Source organism: Haematobia irritans, chromosome 1, assembly GCF_050003625.1.
Source record: "Haematobia irritans isolate KBUSLIRL chromosome 1, ASM5000362v1, whole genome shotgun sequence".
NCBI classification, from domain to species: domain Eukaryota; kingdom Metazoa; phylum Arthropoda; class Insecta; order Diptera; family Muscidae; genus Haematobia; species Haematobia irritans.
This window is the reverse complement of record NC_134397.1, coordinates 280,964,879-280,984,537: the sequence shown is the minus strand read 5'-3', so window position 1 is coordinate 280,984,537 and position 19,659 is coordinate 280,964,879. Positions and strand designations below refer to the sequence as shown.

Genomic DNA, 19,659 nt, shown 5'->3' with positions numbered 1-19,659 from the left:
GTAGTTGGAAATTGCTTCCGAATTGATAACAAATTAATTGAATCAATTAATTTTTTAATTGAAAACGTAACCAAGCAATCATTTTTAATTCGCATTTATTCTGATTAATTGAATCCGATCTATATTCAATTGACTGTTTAATTGAAAACGAATCGACGAAATTTTCGTGGTTACTTTATTAAAACAGTTCAATAAACTAAAACTAAAGATACCATATAAAAAATAGTCCATTATTATCCAGGCATCTTTTATATATATTTTAGGGCACATGAACAGTATAATATTAAAGATAATTCTGTGATATATGGTGCCAAAAATAACATTTTATTTTATAGGAATGAATTTGGGTAACATAATTGTCGCTGTGTGATTATGATTCAGTGTTGACTTTGTACCTTTCCAATGATGTCACTCCAAAAAGTTCCATAACTTTGTAAAACCGTTCCTCTGTAATAAAAAATATATTATCCATTATTTATAACCTACTTCCATGGAAAATGTCATAGAAACCAATTTAAAATATTTTTGCAATTCTTTTTGAAATTTAATTATCTCACTTCAATAATTTCCAAAAGTTAAATGTGCATTGTATATTCGTTAATTTTAAACATGTTTTCTTAATTATTAAAGTCAAGTTGACCTTAGTCCAAAAAATGTTATGATACCCATTTTAAATTCGAATCACAAAATTATAAGGACAAAACGAAACGGAAAAAACTTTATATACTATGCGACTATACTAAGCAAAATTCGCATTCGTCTTCCATGGTAAGCAAAAGACACATTCGTACTTTAAGGACAAGAAATCAGTGTGATCTTTAAGAAAATACTTTATAATAAAAGGGAATTTCATTTGTATAAAATTTTCTCTGTGGAGAAAAGTATTAGCGACTACACGCAAAAAAAATTATTTCCCCCAAACGAAATTTTAGACAAACAAAGTTCGTTTCTCATTTGCTTTTCGCTATAAGGAAGTGTATTTGGAAGAAAAGTATATACTTTTTGTGATAAACGTTTATTATTTTCCAGGATGTAAAAACAATTTCTAAAGACTAACTCAAAAAAAAAAAACATTGTTTTCTTGCTAATTGCATTTTCCCTCACATCTTTCTCACTTCCACGAGGTTTTTTAGTTCTTAACACCTTTTCCTGTAATACCAACAATGTAGAAGAAATTATACGATTTTATAAATTTGAAAATTTTTTTTACCTTTCGCCTGGACGGAGAATCGAACCGCGGACCATGCACTTTGTAAGACAACACACTAACCACTGAGCTATGTACCTGTTATGGTCATCAATAGATAATTATCCATATAAGTTATATTTATATAGCATAGCTTGCGGCGCCCACGAACCGAATAAACAAAGTTTATTTAACAGAAACAAACATTTAGTTTGGCACCGTGGAGCAGTGGTTGCTACGTCCGACTTGCATGCCAAGGGTCATGGGTTCGATCCCTGCTTCGACCAAAGTTTTTTTGTTTTTTTTTTACATATATTCGGAAGATTCCAAAAAATGTTCAAAATTACATTGTACTATATTAAATTTTGAACTGTAAAATTTTTCTTATTAAAGACCTAAAGTCAGAAAAGAACAGTGTTTGATATAAACGAAATGGACTGTGTTGTTGTTTCAAAAATAACTTTTTTATTGAAAAAAATAAAAATGTTGTAACAAACGAATTTTTTTGGTGATAAAAGTTTAAAATTTTCGAAGCAATTCAAAAAACTCTAACAAAAGAAAAACGTTTTCGGCACACGTTTTCCAAACGTTTTTTTCTTTGCGTATATACTAAGCAAAATTCGCATTCGTCTTCCATGGTAAGCAAAAGACACATTCGTACTTTAAGGACAAGAAATCAGTGTGATCTTTAAGAAAATACTTTATAATAAAAGGGAATTTCATTTGTATAACATTTTCTTTGTGGAGAAAAGTATTAGCGACTATACTAAGCAAAATTCGCATTCGTCTTCAAGAAATCAGTCCGATCTTTAAGAAAATACTTTATAATAAAAGGGAATTTCATTTGTATAAAATTTTCTTTGTGGAGAAAAGTATTACCGACTATACTAAGCAAAATTCGCATTCGTCTTCCATGGTAAGCAAAAGACACATTCGTACTTTAAGGACAAGAAATCAGTGTTATCTTTAAGAAAATACTTTATAATAAAAGGGAATTTCATTTGTACAAAATTTTCTTTGTGGAGAAAAGTATTAGTTCAACTTTAAATCAAATAATGTGATAATTTCCTACACTTCTCTAAAAAAGTTCATAACTTTCATTTTTGCTTTTACGAATTTCCAGAAAGGTAATTCAAAATCCAAAAATTTTAGTAAATTTTCGTTATTTATTACGAAAATCTCAAAACATGGAATAAAATTTAGTCGAAATGTATGTGTATCAATAAAATTGCCCTGTACACATTCAAGTCGTTAAGTGAACTGTGAAATACATCTAGAAAGGAGATATACATTTTCATTTTCAATTGATCGTCTGATCTGTCCATTTTAATTATTTTTTTGGTGTGATAATTCTCATACACTTCTCTGAAAAAAAGTTCATAATTTTGCTTTTACGAGAAGTAAGAATTTCAAAAAAGGTAGTTAAAAATCCAAACATTTCAGTAAATTTTCGTTATTTTAACAACGTATTACCAAAATCTCAACGCATGGAATACAATTTAGTCCAAATTTATGTGTATCAATAACATTGCCCTGTACACATTGAAGTCGTTAAGTGAACTGTGAAATAAACTAGGAGATATACATTTTCATTTTCAATTGATCGTCTGATCTGTCCATTTTAATTATAATTTTTTGGTGCTATACTATACCAATCAAATAAGGGAAGCGGCAATTTGCGAAATATAAATAAAATATACTTCCGCTAGAAAAGACACACTGAACACATTAATCGATAGCTAGACCGTTGCTGTAAGTGAGGTAACGAAAACTGATATACGAAAAAAAGGCAAATGTCAGCATAACCAGTTTGTGGCCGTGGAGACGTCCAAACTCAATGTACTTTTTCATTCTAGAGTACGGTATGACATTGTACGATTACTGTAGTGTAAAGGAGGAAAACAGGAGAGTCTAACTAATGTAATTAATAGGGTAAGTGCAGCAAATGTGGCACAGGCTGGTAATGTGGTATAGTAGCTTTTTTCTCTATTTAACAACATACGAATAACTAAATCAAGCTGAATGTGGCTGTCAGAGAATAAAGCAATCAAAGATCAATTTGCTTTTTGCAACTCTTTCTTTGTGCCAGTTGAAAAAATCACATTTACCTGTGCTCGAATGTTTTTTTTGGTTCTTAATCATTTCGTTTTGTGTGAAGGTATATTTTCAATTTATTACTTTTCGGATGTAAATAACGGACGAGTAGTAAATACGCATAAAATGTATGCAATGTAATACATATATTGCATTTATTTTTTACAAAAAAATCGAAATTATGGTGTACCACATTACCTGTACATTTTATTAAACCGAAATTATGGGTTTCTTATATTTCGCTCATAGTATCGTGGATGGCTAACACTAGTAAAAAGAATGTGGTAAAATCTTAACCGTCGGAGAAAAACAAAAAATTGGCTATCGAAACACAAATAGGTATACCACATTTGCTGCATTCACCCTACCTGAAAAGCCTGTAAGTGGCATTTGGAAGAGGAGACGGACTTACGTGAAATAAACACGCCCTCGTTTATTCTGAGGAGCTTTCCATATTAGTTTGGCAGCGAGTTTATCGCGATTGTCACCGTGCGTAATTGCAGAACATTCGGGAATGGTGTTAGTGTTCTCACTGTGCAACCACTCCCCGATCCATTCATTGGAGTCGGCATCCCGGGCCTGTATAAAAAATCCACGAAATAGTTCCTGCTTCGTGTGAGGATATATAACCACTACGCAAACGAAAATATACAATTAAAATTCCGCTGTAATGTTCCGGAAGGTCGTACCTGAAACCTCTTGACCTGGATGATATGTTTCTGAGTCGGCCACCACATTATAGGGATTATGTTCCATCGGTTGTGATCTGGCCTGGCCATGGTTGGGCTGATTGGGACGTTTCTTTACACAGGTGTCGGAAGGGGCTCCATCTGGGAAGGCCGTTGTAATAGCCAACAACATAAACGGCATCACAGTGAACAATAAATATTTTTTGACTTTGCACAACGACATGGCTTTTTAAACTTCGCTTTAGTTTTTCTCAAATATAACTTTCTTTTGATTCTTTCTCGGCCGGCGGCTTAGGCTGTTCAAAACTAATGCCGATCTTTAGATTCAGCGATGTGATTTGGTGAAAATCGTTGTTAAAAATCTTTTTACACTGCCCAAATGTTTGCTCTTTTATAAACTATGACCGTTGTATCACTTGAGCTTTGGTACATTGAATGAAATCAAATCAACCAAAAAAAAAAAATCAACCAAAAGTAGCTAACCGAACATAAGTTATAAGCTTTAACTTCGCCTCCAATTGACTTGGCGATTCAGGTGGCCTATAAATGCTGGGAAGAAGAATCTTTCAGTGCGACTACAAAGACACGAGCCAGATATACATATAATTTATGAATTCTGAGACCACTAGTTTGATGCCTTACATCTCCTATGGTATAAAAATTACTTTATTAAAACAGTTCAATATAAAGCAGATGGTAAAATTTACCCCTTCAACGCGTTTTTTTTTTGTATTAAAAATAAGACTTGTGAAATAAAGTACACCCAGAAAAAAGTGATTCCTTCTTTAAGTTAAAATGAACTCATTGTGAAGAAAGTTGAACTTCGTATAGCACCAAAGACATTTTTATTTGTCTGAACAATGTGATTTTCATAGAAATTACGTAGAATGCATTCCATATATTAGTTAACATTTTTCTATATTTATGTAGCACTATACTACAGAATGAAAAAAATTAACTGAATTGAATTCATGACATATTAAAAATTGAAGAAAATCGGATGTTAAGAGCAACTTCTAAAACAACCTTCCGCTCATTTCATTTAATTTATTTTAAATTATTTTAAATTTTCATGTTATTATAAAATATGTCAAAAATTCAGTTGACCTTTTGTTTTAATTTATTTGTTTATTTTTTTATTTCGGTTTGAAGTCCTTCTCCAATTGTTAATTGTCAATTTAAATACGTTTAGAAACGGAAGAAAACTTTCTCCTTTTTCTTCTTTTGATTTATGTGTTAAAATTGTAATTCCCCGTCGAAGACTCGCGATAACGAACAAAAGGCCGATGTAAATAAATTACAATAGATCTTCTCAAATATATTATATACAAATTTTATGAAAAACTTTTTGGTTAAAACTAAAACAACTTTAATATACATACGTTCGAATGCGTTGACGAATACGATTCTTCAATTGAGTTACACAGTATGCGTCGGAATACCAATGAATTTGCTGATTACATTCCTTGCCTCTGCGTTTTTTGTTATGTTTTTGTATTCCACACACTTTTTAAAGTATAGGACTTTATGTATTTTAAATTCAATCAATAATTTCTCGTCAATATTTTAAATTGTTTTTCGTTTCTTGATTTGTTTACATGTTGTTTAATGTTGTCAACGCACCCGACGCATTGAAAAGTTAAAAGTTCGTCAACTTTATGCGTCATATGCATACGTTACTTTTGTAGTGTAACTCAAACAATTATAGTTATAACATTTTAACTTTTTTTGACAAAAGCATATAACGTACGCACGCATGACCGCATGGTATGTAATTCCACCTTTAGCCCCATTGCACCTAACGCAAAATTTAATTTGTAGACAGCGCTCTATCCTAAGATGCGAATCTCTACTCCATACACCCAGAAAAAAGTGACCCCTTCTTTAAGTTAAAATGAACTCATTGTGAAGAAAGTTGAACTTCGTATAGCGCCAAAGACATTTTTATTTGTTTGAACGATGTGATTTTCGTAGAAATTAGGTATAATGCATTCCATATGTTAGTTAACATTTTCCTATATTTATCTACCACTATACTACAGAATGAAAAAAATTAACTGATTTGAATTCAAATATGGAATGATTTTATTGAATTTTTTCATTTATTTGGACAAATCTTACACATTTGTGGTAAAACTTTTACTTCATAATTAGAACTGCTTACCTTCGTTTTTAAATACAATTTTATTTATCTATATAGGCGATTTTTTCTTCAATAAAATACACGTTTTATTAATATATTAAATATATTTATTAAGAATCGACAGCATCGACTGGTCTTGAAATACTAGTTTATTATTCCACTATTTCCAATTTCCATGTAATGTCATCAACTGTAAAACGCATTTTTCTTCTTTCACTTTTAATAAGTTGCTGCCTAACGATTTTGTCCTCCTTTTACAATTTCAATACCTACAAATATAAATAATCATAAACCATTTTTGTTACAAAAGGTTAGCGTCACTGAATATTACCTGATAATTGAAGATTCCAAAATGAAGACAAATGACAGGGTTGTTATTCTGCTGGTGTTTTCTTTCTTTATACACCATCACGAATATTGATAGATTTATTTTCAAAAAACGAAAATTTTTCTCACTAGTTAAAAATAACAAATATTTTATATATTTTATTTGTTTATTATATTATTTTACCATATTATTTTTTAACAATCTCTCCGTATACCACAACAACGCGATTCCAACTAAAAAAACAACCCACGCGCAAACATATCGATTACACCCAAGCGCAAACACATCGATTACGATGACAGGTATCGATTACAGGTAGACAATAGAAATATAGGAAAATTTCCTATATTCTAACAAGTGTGTTTCCTTAAGTTTTGAAAGGATTGCATACCTCTTAGTACGAATGAACTAAAATATTTTTCTATGCCAAGTGTCGTTCGTATGTATGAAAAACTTTCTATTATAAAGGAAGTCGCAATTATCATTTTATAAGAAATTTTACTAATTGTGAGGAAACTTAGTTTTAGTTCGGTTTTTGTTTATTTTTACGAATGCTTTGTTATCGGTGAATAAAATTTTCTTGTTCAGTAGTAAATTCTTATACCCAGCGAAGAAAATAGTATGAGTAAAATTCCATGCCTTATTCTAGTTAACGAACTATTCCTAACTGCTTACAGTTTAGGATTTTTTTACTGAAACGAGTAAATTTTATTATTTCTCACAAAAATTTACCTTAATGGAAATAAAATGGATAAACTATATTGATGAAAAATTTTTCCTTTAGTTTCGAAGGCACTTTTTTCTGGGTGTAGCAATCAGTGGTATCGAGAAATTACCACTTTTATTCATACACTCGAAACAAAAATATAGAATATTATTCTGTTTAAATTAATATTATAATTAGTTTAAGCTTTCCTTTTTATCTTGATTTTAAAATATTTTTGTAGTCTTACTGTAATTTGTATTAAATTGGCCACCTGAAGATTCGAATTATCAAATAAAGGCAACTTATTTTAAACATTAAAAAGTGTGGGTTGACTAAACCTGCGTGGAATGCATGTGTTCCAGACCCGCTGGAGAGTCGAGATATGGTTAAATTTGTGTTATGGGCCACTCATTCTGGAGAGAATTTTTTTCTATAAAATACATGTTTTATTAATATATTAATTATACTTATTTAAAATCAACAACATCGACTGGCCTTGAAATATTAGTTTATTACTGCACTATTTGCAAATTCCATGTAAAGTTATCAACTGTATGCCAGGTCGAAAACCTATGTTGTTAGATTGTATGATTGTAAATAAATAAATAAATTATCGACTGTAAACCGCATTTTTTTTCTTCTTGTACCTTTCACTTTTAATAAGATGCTGCCTAACGATTTTGTCCTCCTTTTACAATTTCAATATCTACAAATATAAAAAATCATAAACCAATTTTCACAAAAGGTTAGCGTCACTGAATATTACCTGATTATTGACGAATTAGGGGGTTGTTATTCTTCTGGTATTTTCTCACTAATTTAAAATAACAATTATTTCATATATATTTGATTTGTTATTTATTATATTATTTTACTAAATTATTTTTTAACAATCTCTCCGTATATCATAACAACACGATTCCAATTAAAAAAACAACCCACGCGCAAACATATCGATTACATAGATGACTGGTATCGATTACATGCAGATAAAAGAAATATAGGAAAATTTCCTACATTGCAATAAGTGTGTTTCCTTAAGTTTTGAAAGGATTGAATACTTCTTAGTACGAATGAACTAAAATATTTTTCTATGCCAAGTGTTATTCGTATGTATGATAAGCTTTCTATAATAAAGGAAGTCAGAATTATTATTTTATAGGAAATTTTACTAAATTTGAGTAAACTTGGGTTTAGTTCGGTTTTTGTTTATTCTTACGAATGCTTTGTTATCAGTGAATAATTTTTTTTTTTCAGTAGTAAATTCTTATACCCAGCGAAGAAAACAGTATTAGTAAAATTCCATGCCTTATTCTAGTTAATGAACTTTTCCTAACTGCTTTCAGTTTAGGATTTTTTTACTGAAACAAGTAAAATTTATTATTTCACACAAAAATTTACCTTAATGGAAATAAAATGGCTAAACTAAATTGATGAACATTTTTTCCTTTAGTTTAGAAGGCACTTTTTTCTGAGTGTTCCTATTAATTTTGGAAAGTACATATAATATTGCGAAATATTGTTTTATTTTCATGAAAAATTGTGTGTTCTAATCAAAACATGTAATAATGATACAAAAAGTAAACTTTATTAACAAAAAATATAATATAAAAGAGGGGTCAAATTTACCCCTCCTACATTGTTTTTATTGGAGTGAGTGGTGAAACTAAATAAACCACGTGAATGTGAGAAAGGTATAAGGGAAGATGCAACTAGGCAAAGAATAACAAAAATTTATATTTCCTTTCCAAACAAACTTGCTTACAGAGAAAAGGAAATGTTAACCGATGGTTGTTTGTCTAAAATTGCGTTTAGAAGGAAATATTTTTTTGCGTGCAAATGGCTACTCGCAAATTTAAGTTTCAATAGAAGGCGGACATTTTATCATAAGCGTATTCCATATTGTAGGGTTAAAACATACATTTTATGACCCGGCCTCGTACCCTTTCTGTTTCTATTTTTGCTCAGCATCAACAACTCCAGTTGAAAGCTTTCCGAATCTTAGACTAATTTCCAAAGTCACGAAGAAAAAACACAACCAGCTAACAAAACGACGCTGCTAAAAACTTGTCAAGTCAAGAAATTGTTCTGTTTTTGGCAACTCATATTTGCCAACATTTCATTCAACAGTACGTCTACGTCACACAGTGGTAAAAAACATATTTTCATATATTTTCAGCTGAGACCGTATTTTGTCACGATCAAATATGCAATTTGATTTATTTTATAAGGCATTAAAAAGAACTACTACTAAAGATATAAAGATAAAGCATTTAGAAATTGAAAAAATGTATTAACGATACATTCGGTTTTAATTTATGGTTTTTATAGGCTGGAATCGAAATAAAGAATCTCCAAAAGAAACAAACTGATTGCGTAAAGTCTAACATGAATCCAAAGAGAAACTAAAAGAATTTTTCACAGTGCGGCATAAAGAAAAATCGATATATTTACGCTACAACCAATCGCACATGGGTGTGTGGACATATTTGGACATTTTCCCCATTACTTCGATAGTGAGTTAACTCTTTGTTTGATAGCCTTATTGTATTGGAGCTCAAAGCAATACAGCAAGTTTGTCTTCTTGAATTTTGACATTTGATAAAAATGTGTTGTATATACACTCATAGACAAAAGTCTGCTAAAAACAGCAGTCGATGTCTGCTGTTAAATTTTTGTACTACAGGGTCAGTTATAAATTTAAGAACCATAGAAGTTTTTGGTAAATTTTTGCACTGTAATATACTTACAAGCTAACTGCGATCAGCAAACATTTTCTTTACTGTTATGCCTCAGTTTGATAAGTATTCAGATTTTTGGATAAATACTATAGATATTCATAAAATATTGTTTTAATTGTGTTACGATAGCCCCTAAGTTGATTAAAAATAGCAGACACTGTTTGGTAATTCACCAAACAGTGACTACTTTCCCTTTTTCAGCAGACTTTTTGCTGTTTTAGCAGACTTTTCTGCTGTTTCTACTAACCAATTTCTTTGGGTGTAGTTGTGCAATAAAACAAGTAATATAAAGCTAAATTCATTCATTTATTTATTTCTTTCGTCTACGTTAGTAAAAACAATTATTCAATAGACAATATTTCACATTTAAGGTGAGTATTAAGTTCGCATTATCGCACGAAAATAGCAAGTTTTTTACGGTTACTTTTCTTTAATAATTCATTTTAATGAAAATAAACTTACAAAATGGTTACGTTTTTATTTAAAAAACTAATTGAATTTTACAATCAACATCAAATTTGCTAATGAAATCTATTAAGTTTTTAATCGATTATTTTTTAGATGCCAAATTAAAACTTTGATTTATACTACCGTTTTCGTGATTGAAGACATTTCAATTAAAAAATTAATTGGATCAATTAATTTTGTCATTCCATATAAAAGCCAGATTTCCAGCAATACAAAAAATAATCGTTGAATTCAATTAATAAATTAACTGAATTTGTTGGCCAAAATGAAATATGTAAATTTTTAATTGAACCAATTAAAAAATGTATTGCTAATTAAAAGCGCCGCAAGAAATCGGCGGTGCTGAAAATGCCCGCACTTTGCCTGTATGCGTGGCGCCATTTTCACAAAAGAATTCGAAGCCTTTTGCCTGTTTTTTTTTTTGAAAAGAACTTAAAAAGTATATTTTCCGTGCACAATGAAATATGTAATTGATCCAATTAAAAATATATTGCTAGCAAGCTAAAAAATGTTGTCATTTCAGCGGGCAGAAAAGAATTCAAAGTGGGAAATCGGGCAATCGCAGCACCCTCGTTTGTCGGCGGTGCTGAAAATACCCGAACTTTGCCTTTATGCGTGGCACTATTTTCACAAAAGAATTCGAAGCCTTTTCGCACTTTTGCCTGCTTTTTAACAAAAGAACTTAAAAAGTACATTCTCAGGGCAAAATGAACCAAATTAAAATATGTAAATTTGTAATTGAACCAATTAAAAAATGTATTGCTAATTGAAAGCGCCGGGAAAAATCATTTTTAGGAAAGTAATGGTGTTTTCTTTTCTGAAAAAGTGCTTTACCTTCATTTTGTCTGTAAAGAATGCGCACTTTTGACTGCTTTTTTAGAAAAAGTAAATTTTCCGGGAAAAATGAAAAAAAGTACGCATTTTCTACAAGAAAAGAAATACCATACTAATGCTTAGTACACGCTCACAAAAAATCGCTTCTGTAACATATACTCCCAAAAATATTTTGCTTCAAGCATATATATTTTTGGGTATTGCCCAAACATTTATATGTTTGATCTCTTCCAATATATAATATGTTTGAAAGTATATTGGTCTAAACAATATATGTTTGGGTAGTCTAAGTTCCAAACATTTTGTATTTTTGCATCCAAATTCAATAATGTTGTCTTCCAAAAAACAATATGTTATTATGTGAATATATAATATGTTTGGAAGCATTTTGCACCCAAAAATATTATATGCTTAAAATCTCCAAAACAATATTGTGCTTAAAATTTTATTTATTTATATATTTACAATCATAATGAATTATGAAAATAAACAGGTAATATAGGTGCTAACAACATAGGTTTTCGACCTGAATGCTCAAAATTTTGTTTCTGCCCAATTGTATATTCCCCCACATCTTTCTCACTTCCACGAGATTTTTTAGTTCTTAGCACCTTTTTCTGTAATACAAACATTGTAGAAGAAATTATTCAATTGTATGATTTTTTTTATTTTAATTTTACCTTTTACCGGACGGAGATTCGAACAGCGGACCACACAGTTTGTAAGGATCAAAGAAGTAGCATATCAATTGCCCAAGGAAAAATAAAATGTTAATTTTGTAATAACAAGCAACAACCACCAACTTAATTCAATATCGCTCCCTGTTAAATAGCGCTCCAAGCTACTAAACACATATATGTTTATAGGCTATTTCTAAATTAATATATGTTTGCATCCAAGCATATTATATTTACAAACATTTTATGTCCCAAACATAATATGTTCTAACATATTAACATATATGTCCCAAACATGTTATGCTAGTTTATGAACATTATATGCTTGCACTCAAAAATATTGTGTTTAAAAATTTGTGTTCCAAACATATAATGTTTATAGCCAAACATATGAAAAACATTCTTTTTCATCCGTGTACTAACTTAGTTTCAGCGAAAAATGAATAACACATTGTTATTAACTTATTTGTGCGCACAAATATGCCAGCCTAGTTTTCCGTGCAAAAAATTCATAGGTACACCACGATATGTCCGAAAACATTTATTCCGCGCAAACGTTGTTTATATGGATTATAACAGTTTTTCATGCGAAAACGTGATCTTATTACTAGGCTTAACGCAAAACGATTTGGCATAATATGTAATCAGGGCTATTATGTATGTTATAACCGCATAAGTGTTCTGCGATATCAATGATCATTACTCCTTTTCAGTGCCACCATCATTTGATTGGTGTGAGCGTTTTTGGTTTTTGTTGCTTAATTCTTTTGCAAGACTTGCAACCAGTTTTTAATTAATAAAAATTTGCTCTCTACCAGAAATAAGCTCGTTTTCTAGCGAGTATTACAACAGACGTTTTGGAGTTGCAAAAATGCCTATGCTTTTATTTTTTACCACTCTTGGAATTCCACACAATGAGAAAAAAAATAAACACAATATACCTTAAAGGATCGATAGGTATCTACGACATAGTAAATCCCCGATCTGAATTGAAGAATGTTTGTTTCGTTTGTTTTCGCTGCACTTTTCGAAAAACTAAAAGCTTAAAGCCGCATTATATCACTCATCTCAAGGTAGTGCGTTAAGAATTTAACAGAGTGCTATGCACATATCCATCAATCTTGCGTAATTTTTTAAAAATATTATATGTGTATGTAAAATTAAAATATTTTTTTTTGTTTTATTCTATATTTTTTTTTTTTTCATATGCTCCCAAACATATTCGGTTTCAAGCATATCCTTTCAGTTCGTGGGACTGGTCCCAAACCAGTTTCACTTGTCCTTTATAACCGGTACAGGTCCTTTAATCGGTTAAGTGACCGGTGAAATTAACATGGAGTTGTCATAGGAAGGGTCAATTGACCTCCACATAGATACATACAAACCAATCCTTTGACCGGTTGTTTTCAACCCATCAATTAACCAATTCAAATATACATGTTAGAAAGACAGTTCTTCTTCTGAATGAAGAAATCTAAAAACAATTTTTTCCACCACTTTTTATTTTTATGTTTTTTTTTTACTTTTACTTTCTTATTATCTAATTTTTACAATTTGAAAAACTGTTTCGCTACGACCAGGGGAAGAACCTGGGTTTACTGACACCATAACAGAACGCCTCAACACACTCAGCCACAATACAATACAATACATCTTCAAATTGTTTGCGAATTACTTCCAATTTGCCAAAATGTTGACGAAATCTTTGAAAAGGTGTTGAAGATAATATGAGAAAACTTTGACAAAACACTACCCTAAAATGCAACGAAAAAACCATGTCCCAATAAACACAGGATGACCGTTTTTCAAATGCAACACCTTTTCAGTTTGAGGGTAAATATCATTTTCAACATAAATTCAACTTGACTTGAAACAGCTCATCTTCAATACATCTTCGAATTGTTTGCGAATTACAACCAATTTGGCAAAATGTTGACGAAAACTTTGAAAATGTGTTGAAGATAATTGGAGAAAACTTTGACAAAACACTACCCTGAAATGCAACGAAAAAACCACATGGTTTTCAATACTACTTTGGACAACAAAGTTCGTGGAAGAAATACAAAAATGTGGAAATTTTTTAATAATCAATTGAAATTGCTTATAATAATTGGTAAGTAAAACTAAAACACGAAATGAAAACTTTAAGGAAGTCACTAAAATCAAATCTCTTTGCAGACAACTAAAATATTTGGATGCTGATTCTTGGACACATTAAGAGGCTGGCCGATGAAAAATGGCTTATCGAGAAGAGAAAGTTTCCATAAATCAAAGTGCAACAACTACTGGATGATAATTCGCATCATATCGATAGTTTAATTTACATCGCATCATCGGTTTAATTTGTTATTATCTGGTCATCAAGTTCCTGAAAATTGCCAGTATTTTAATAACAACAATTTTGTAACACCAACGTTCTTGAGGAAATCACGAAGTATGTGGTCAGTTGGAAGAAATACAAATTGGTAAGTCAAAATAAAAAGTGAAATGAAAACATAATGGAAATCACAAAACTCGATTGTTTTGCAGTAAACTAAAATCATTGGATGGTATATTCTTGGAAGATGTTGGCCGATGAAAAACCGATGAAGGGAACAACAAAGAAAAGTTTTCAGAGAACTTACAAAGTGCAACCAATTAAAACAAAGTGCAGCAATTCCTATATCAAGAACTTCTGGATGGAAATGTGCATTACATCAATTTACATCCCGTCATCAGTTTGATATTTTGTGATTTCCTCTTGCTGGAATCTATTCTAACACACAAGCCAGCAAGTTCCTCGATAGTAATTATTTCAAATTGCCAGCATATTAATGACACCAACATTATGGAGGAAATGGAATTATACATGTAAAAATGTTTAAGATATTTAAAGTTGTATTCATAGTTTTATTTATTAATACGTTTAATAAGATAATTAAATTTTGATTGGTATTATATTATTATTTTTATATATTATTAATGTTATTTTTAAGATTATTATATTTGTTAACGAAAAAAAAAATAATAAAATTTACAAAATCCCTAGAAATTTAGTATTGACTTTCAGTTAGAACTAGGATTGACTTTCATACAAATTGTGGTTTGAAAGTATTCGCAACAATGCTAATTTTTTATTTTTATCACATTGAAAACTGTTTGAGAAATTATTGAGTATCGATGCATTTCAATTTGAGGATTACAATTGAGAAATTATTGCTATTGTGTTGAATTTTACTGTTGAGGGTAATGTCTGTTTTTTGTTGAGAACGCGATTTTCTCAACAATTTCTCAACTTGATTATTACCCTAATCCTTTGAAAAAATGTTTGAAAAATTATTGAATTTTAGTATTTTTCAAACATTTGTGTTTATTGGGGTGGTTTTCAATACCTATTTGTGCAACGAAGTTCGTGGTCAATTGCAAGAAATAAAAAAATCGAAAATTTTAGACAAATAACCAAATAGTTTATAATAATAGGTACACCCAAAAAATTTGGTTACTCATAATAGCAAAATGTTTGCTAAAACAGCAGATTTTGTTTGCTGAAAAAGGGACAGCAGTAGCATGTAGTTGTTTCAGCAAACATTCGTTAGTTGAAACAGCAAACATTTTTTACAGCTAAAATAGCAAAAAAATGCTGCTGAATTAGCAAACTTGTTTGCTAAAAGTTTTTGACAAACATCGCTGCTGAAATAGCAAACTGCGTTAGTTGAAATAGCTAAATTTTTTACTGCTATAACAACTACAAATGTTTGAAATGAAACCCGTAAATCATTTAATACAATATCTTCTACATTTATTACATGTGTGAAATAAATTGAATTCCATCGAAGTATTGGAAGTTGAGTTGTTGTACAAGATTTATTTACGTTTATTTTTCTTCTTTGGCCTTATACACGCGGATAAAACATAACAATCTGTAATGAAAAGAAGTAGAAAAAAGCAATTACCCAATAAACACAAACGTTTGAAAAATGCTAAATTTCAACAATTTTTGAAACATTTTTTCAAAGGATTAGAGTAATATTCAAGTTGAAAAATTGTTGAGAAAATCGCGTTCTCAACAAAAAACAGACATTACCCTCAACAGTGAAATTCAACACATTAGCAATAATATCTCAAGTGTTATCCTCAAATTGAAATGCATCGCTACTCAATAATTTGTCAAACAATTTTCGATGCGAGTCAATTTCAAAATTAACATCGTTGCAAATACTTTTCAACCTAAATTTGTATGAATGATATCCCCACTTCAAATTGAAAGTCAAAGCCAAAATTCTATGAATTTTGTATAATTCATTTTCATCAAAATAAAATATATAATAATACACTACTCTAAATAATACACTACAATACCAATTGATAAATAATAATCTTATTAAACATATCAACAAATAAGAACAAAAAACAAACAAACAACAAAACTTTAAATATCTTAAACATCATTAGTAAACACTTTTGCATTGATAATTCGATTTCCTTCCTTTTGGTGTCATAAAACAGCATTAAAATTTATTAACATGCGGGCAATTTGAAATTAGGAACGTACTGGACCGCGTCTTAGAATTGATTTCCAGCAGAAGGAATTCACAAAATATCAATATTAAACTGTTAATAGCATATGAATTAAACCGACTGATGTGATGCACATTTTCATCCAGAAGTTGTTGATTTCAACAATTTGTTGTTTTTAACAATTTTAATTGGTTGCACTTGTAATGTTTCTGGAAACTTTTTCTTGTCGATAAGCCCCTCATTTTTCATTGGTCAGCTTCTTAATGTTTGCAAGAATGTAGCATCCAAAGATCTTAGTTTTCTGCAAAGAGATTTAAATTTAGTGACTTCTCTAAAGTGTTGATTTAATTTTTCATATTGACGTACCAATTATTATAAACTATTTGAAGCAGTTCCAGTTAATTGTCCACCATTTTTTCATCGGTCAGCTTTTTAATGTTTTCAAAAACGTAGAATCCATAATTTTAGTTTTCTGCAAAGAGATATACATTTAGTGATTTCCTTAAAGTTTTATTTCATTTTTTATTTTCACTTACCTATTTTTATAAACTATTTGGTTATTTGTCTAAAATTTTCCATTTTTTTAATTTCTTGCAATTGACCACGAACTTCGTTGCACAAATAAGTATTGAAAACCACATGGTTTTTTCGTTGCATTTTAGGGTAGTGTTTTGTCAAAGTTTTCTCATATTATCTTCAACATCTTTTCAAAGATTTCGTCAACATTTTGGCAAATTGGAAGTAATTCGCAAACAATTTGAAGATGTATTGAAGATGAGCTATTTCAAGTCAAGTAGAATTTATGTTGAAAATTATATTTACTCTCAAACTGAAAAGTTGTTGCATTTGAAAAACGCTCATCCTGTGTTTATTGGGTAGTAACTACTCTAGTTTACACTACAATTTACATTTGATTAGATGTTGCTTTTTATGTATTTTCATCAAGTGAATTCGAAAATAGAGGTTAAAATTTTTTTAATGGAAAAGTTTTTGGGATATACTCATATTTTTTTGTCCTTTTTTCATTAGAAAAATAATTTCTCGAGCTAATGTACGATTATATCGAACAATGTACGATTATATCGAAGAAATGTGGATCTGTGATAAGTTAAGTGGTTCAAAATATATTTAAAAAAGGGCACATTTTCAAAAAATATGCTTATAACTTTGTAATTTTCGTTCCAACGTTCCGGACGTTATTTCAACTGTTGACATTTTTCCACCGGCACAGAATCACTGTAAAACATGATAAAAATGTGCTCAATTTTTATCGATATATTTAGAACCACTTAACTTATCTCAGATTCAACGATATAAGCGGACATTTCTAGCTTGAGATATGATTCTCGCGTCTAGTAAAAAACTAAAAATGTAGGTATTTCTCAAAACGTGTTGCATATAAAAATTTAACTTCTATATTCGAATTCAGGAAATGGAAATACAATAAAAAATCACCTCACATCAAATATACCTCACAAACATTTTATTTTGTAAACTATTTTTATTTATAGGTATTGTATTGGACGACGTCATCAAAGTTCAAATAGGTACTTTTAGCAAAAATTAAAATGGTTAAAACTAAAAGCATACATTATTCTCTTAAGGCCGTATTTAGTAAAATAGCAAGGTTGCAATGTTATCCTGGTTTTAATACTCACATTTAAGGTGAACTTTGCCAATTGTGAAACATTCGGGTACAGTTTAGGTTAGCTATAGTGGCAGCCCGCTATTTCAGGCCCACTTTGACTATTCAGTCCCTTATGATACAGCAGTGTTGAACTTCTCTCTTGTCACTGAGTGCCACCCGATTCCATGCAGGAAGCTCAAAGACAAGGAATCTCCTTTTAATAGCCGAACCTGAACACCATTTCCCATTGCGATGAAAAATTTAGAGTAAGTTTGAAATATTCAGATATATCACCAACATTCTAGAGGGAGTAATCCACCTATCCACCGTTGCAAAACTTTATAGTGTTTAGTCGAAATTAGGATTGAATACATAACCGTTTGTATGCAAAACGGGCTTGAACCATTGTACGACGGTTGCTTCCATATATCAATGTATAATAGCAATATTCCAATCAAATTATTAAAAACAAAAGTTCTTTAAAGGGAATACAATATTATACAATCCAATACTTACCAAACAACACAAAATATTTTTTCTAGTTTCCCGGCTTGTCTCGTGTTTTTGTTTAAAAGTGATGTTTTGACGGCGTAGGCGTTTGACATATCGACGTTGACATTTGTCAAAACCAACATTAGGTCTGTTTGCGTACTTTTCTGGCAACAGCTCTGGGGCCAAATCACCGCAGTCGAAATCGAGTACTTCGTCGTCGTAATGTAGTTTACGCGAATCACCGCAGTCGTTATCGAATTGTTTCTACTCGAAGTTGAACACGATAGGTAGCATGCTATCGAAAACGAAATATGTAGTGATTTTTGAGCAGAAAAAAGGTAAACAAAAAGAAACAAGTAGTTGGTGAAAATGGAAGTATTATTTATATATTTTGGCAAAATATATTTAAGAGAATATAATATTACTTGCATTTAGGGAAACGGAACAAAGAAAGGAATGCTCAGTAGCCGCTTCAAAAAAACTCATTTTTCAAGAACATATTTAAAAGCTTCTTTTGACAGACGAAACTCACGAGGGAGATTATTTACGATTTTCAGTGCTTTGTTTTGAAATGATTTTAACGAGGAATTTTGTTTATAGCCGTATATCATAGGCAAGTAATTGAAATGGTTGTGAATTAGTGCATTATAGAGAAGCATCTTTGTTTTTTCATCAAATTTATGTCTATATTTGTGCAAAATACCAATCGCAGAAGCCACCTTCGCTGTTGTATATGGAGATTCCATGTTAAATTGTATGTAAAATGCATTCCCAGATATTTCAAGGAATTACATTCAGAGATCTGTACGCCTCCCACATTGATGTAAAAGGGTTGATCACTCAGGGTGCAATGAGGTCGAAAACGAATTACCTTAGTTTTATTCTGATTAAGGACAAGTTTGTTCGACCTAAAGAATTCTTGGATTTTTTCAGAATCTTCATCCATTTGTGATTTTAGTATAACAGTGTGATTGTAAAATAAAATAGCGAAATGTCATCAGCATACATAATTAATTTCCCATTTAACTTAAGATTGGCGATGTCATTCAAATATATAGTAAATAGCAGAGGCCCAAGAACACTACCTTGAGGTACCGTTGGAAATTTTGAAAAAGTCGCAAAAAAGTCGCATATTCTGAAAAAGGTCGCACAAAAAATTCGCATAATGATAAAAAAA

The 19,659-nt window shown here is 30.5% G+C and overlaps 1 protein-coding gene and 3 long non-coding RNA genes across 5 annotated transcripts; 1 reads left to right on the top strand and 3 right to left on the bottom strand.

Annotated features, from left to right (window-relative positions):
- Nucleotides 1-158: 158 nt before the first annotated feature.
- LOC142227965 (putative defense protein 3) lies at nucleotides 159-4,393 on the bottom strand. Its single transcript, XM_075298218.1, has 3 exons — nucleotides 3,970-4,393; nucleotides 3,693-3,912; nucleotides 159-447 (listed from the first exon to the last, which is right to left on the bottom strand). The coding sequence occupies exons 1-3, from the start codon at nucleotides 4,190-4,192 to the stop codon at nucleotides 378-380; spliced, it is 513 nt and encodes a 170-aa protein (XP_075154333.1). The 5' UTR covers nucleotides 4,193-4,393; the 3' UTR covers nucleotides 159-377.
- A 1,809-nt stretch (nucleotides 4,394-6,202) lies between these two features.
- On the bottom strand, nucleotides 6,203-6,716 carry LOC142219836 (uncharacterized). Its single transcript, XR_012717802.1, has 3 exons — nucleotides 6,624-6,716; nucleotides 6,444-6,567; nucleotides 6,203-6,381 (listed from the first exon to the last, which is right to left on the bottom strand). It is a non-coding gene; the product is annotated as an uncharacterized LOC142219836 (long non-coding RNA).
- A 6,956-nt stretch (nucleotides 6,717-13,672) lies between these two features.
- On the top strand, nucleotides 13,673-14,897 carry LOC142219835 (uncharacterized). Its single transcript, XR_012717801.1, has 3 exons — nucleotides 13,673-13,979; nucleotides 14,045-14,331; nucleotides 14,396-14,897. It is a non-coding gene; the product is annotated as an uncharacterized LOC142219835 (long non-coding RNA).
- Nucleotides 14,898-15,622: 725 nt separating this feature from the next.
- LOC142219833 (uncharacterized) lies at nucleotides 15,623-18,554 on the bottom strand. Of its 2 annotated transcripts, XR_012717799.1 has the most exons (5): nucleotides 18,507-18,554; nucleotides 18,022-18,409; nucleotides 16,900-17,142; nucleotides 16,730-16,835; nucleotides 16,125-16,664 (listed from the first exon to the last, which is right to left on the bottom strand). It is a non-coding gene; the product is annotated as an uncharacterized LOC142219833 (long non-coding RNA). The 2 variants fall into 2 exon arrangements; XR_012717800.1 differs by lacking the exons at nucleotides 16,125-16,664; nucleotides 16,730-16,835; nucleotides 16,900-17,142 and adding an exon at nucleotides 15,623-15,765.
- Nucleotides 18,555-19,659: the final 1,105 nt, after the last annotated feature.

Coding starts and splice junctions, on each gene's coding strand:
- LOC142227965 (XM_075298218.1), bottom strand. CDS start 4,192: ATGTCGTTGTGCAAAGTCAAAAAATATTTATTGTTCACTGTGATGCCG. Junction 3,913..3,969: donor TCCAGGTCAAGAGGTTTCAG/GTACGACCTTCC, acceptor TCGTTTGCGTAG/TGGTTATATATCCTCACACG. Junction 448..3,692: donor CGAGGGCGTGTTTATTTCAC/GTAAGTCCGTCT, acceptor TTTTTATTACAG/AGGAACGGTTTTACAAAGTT.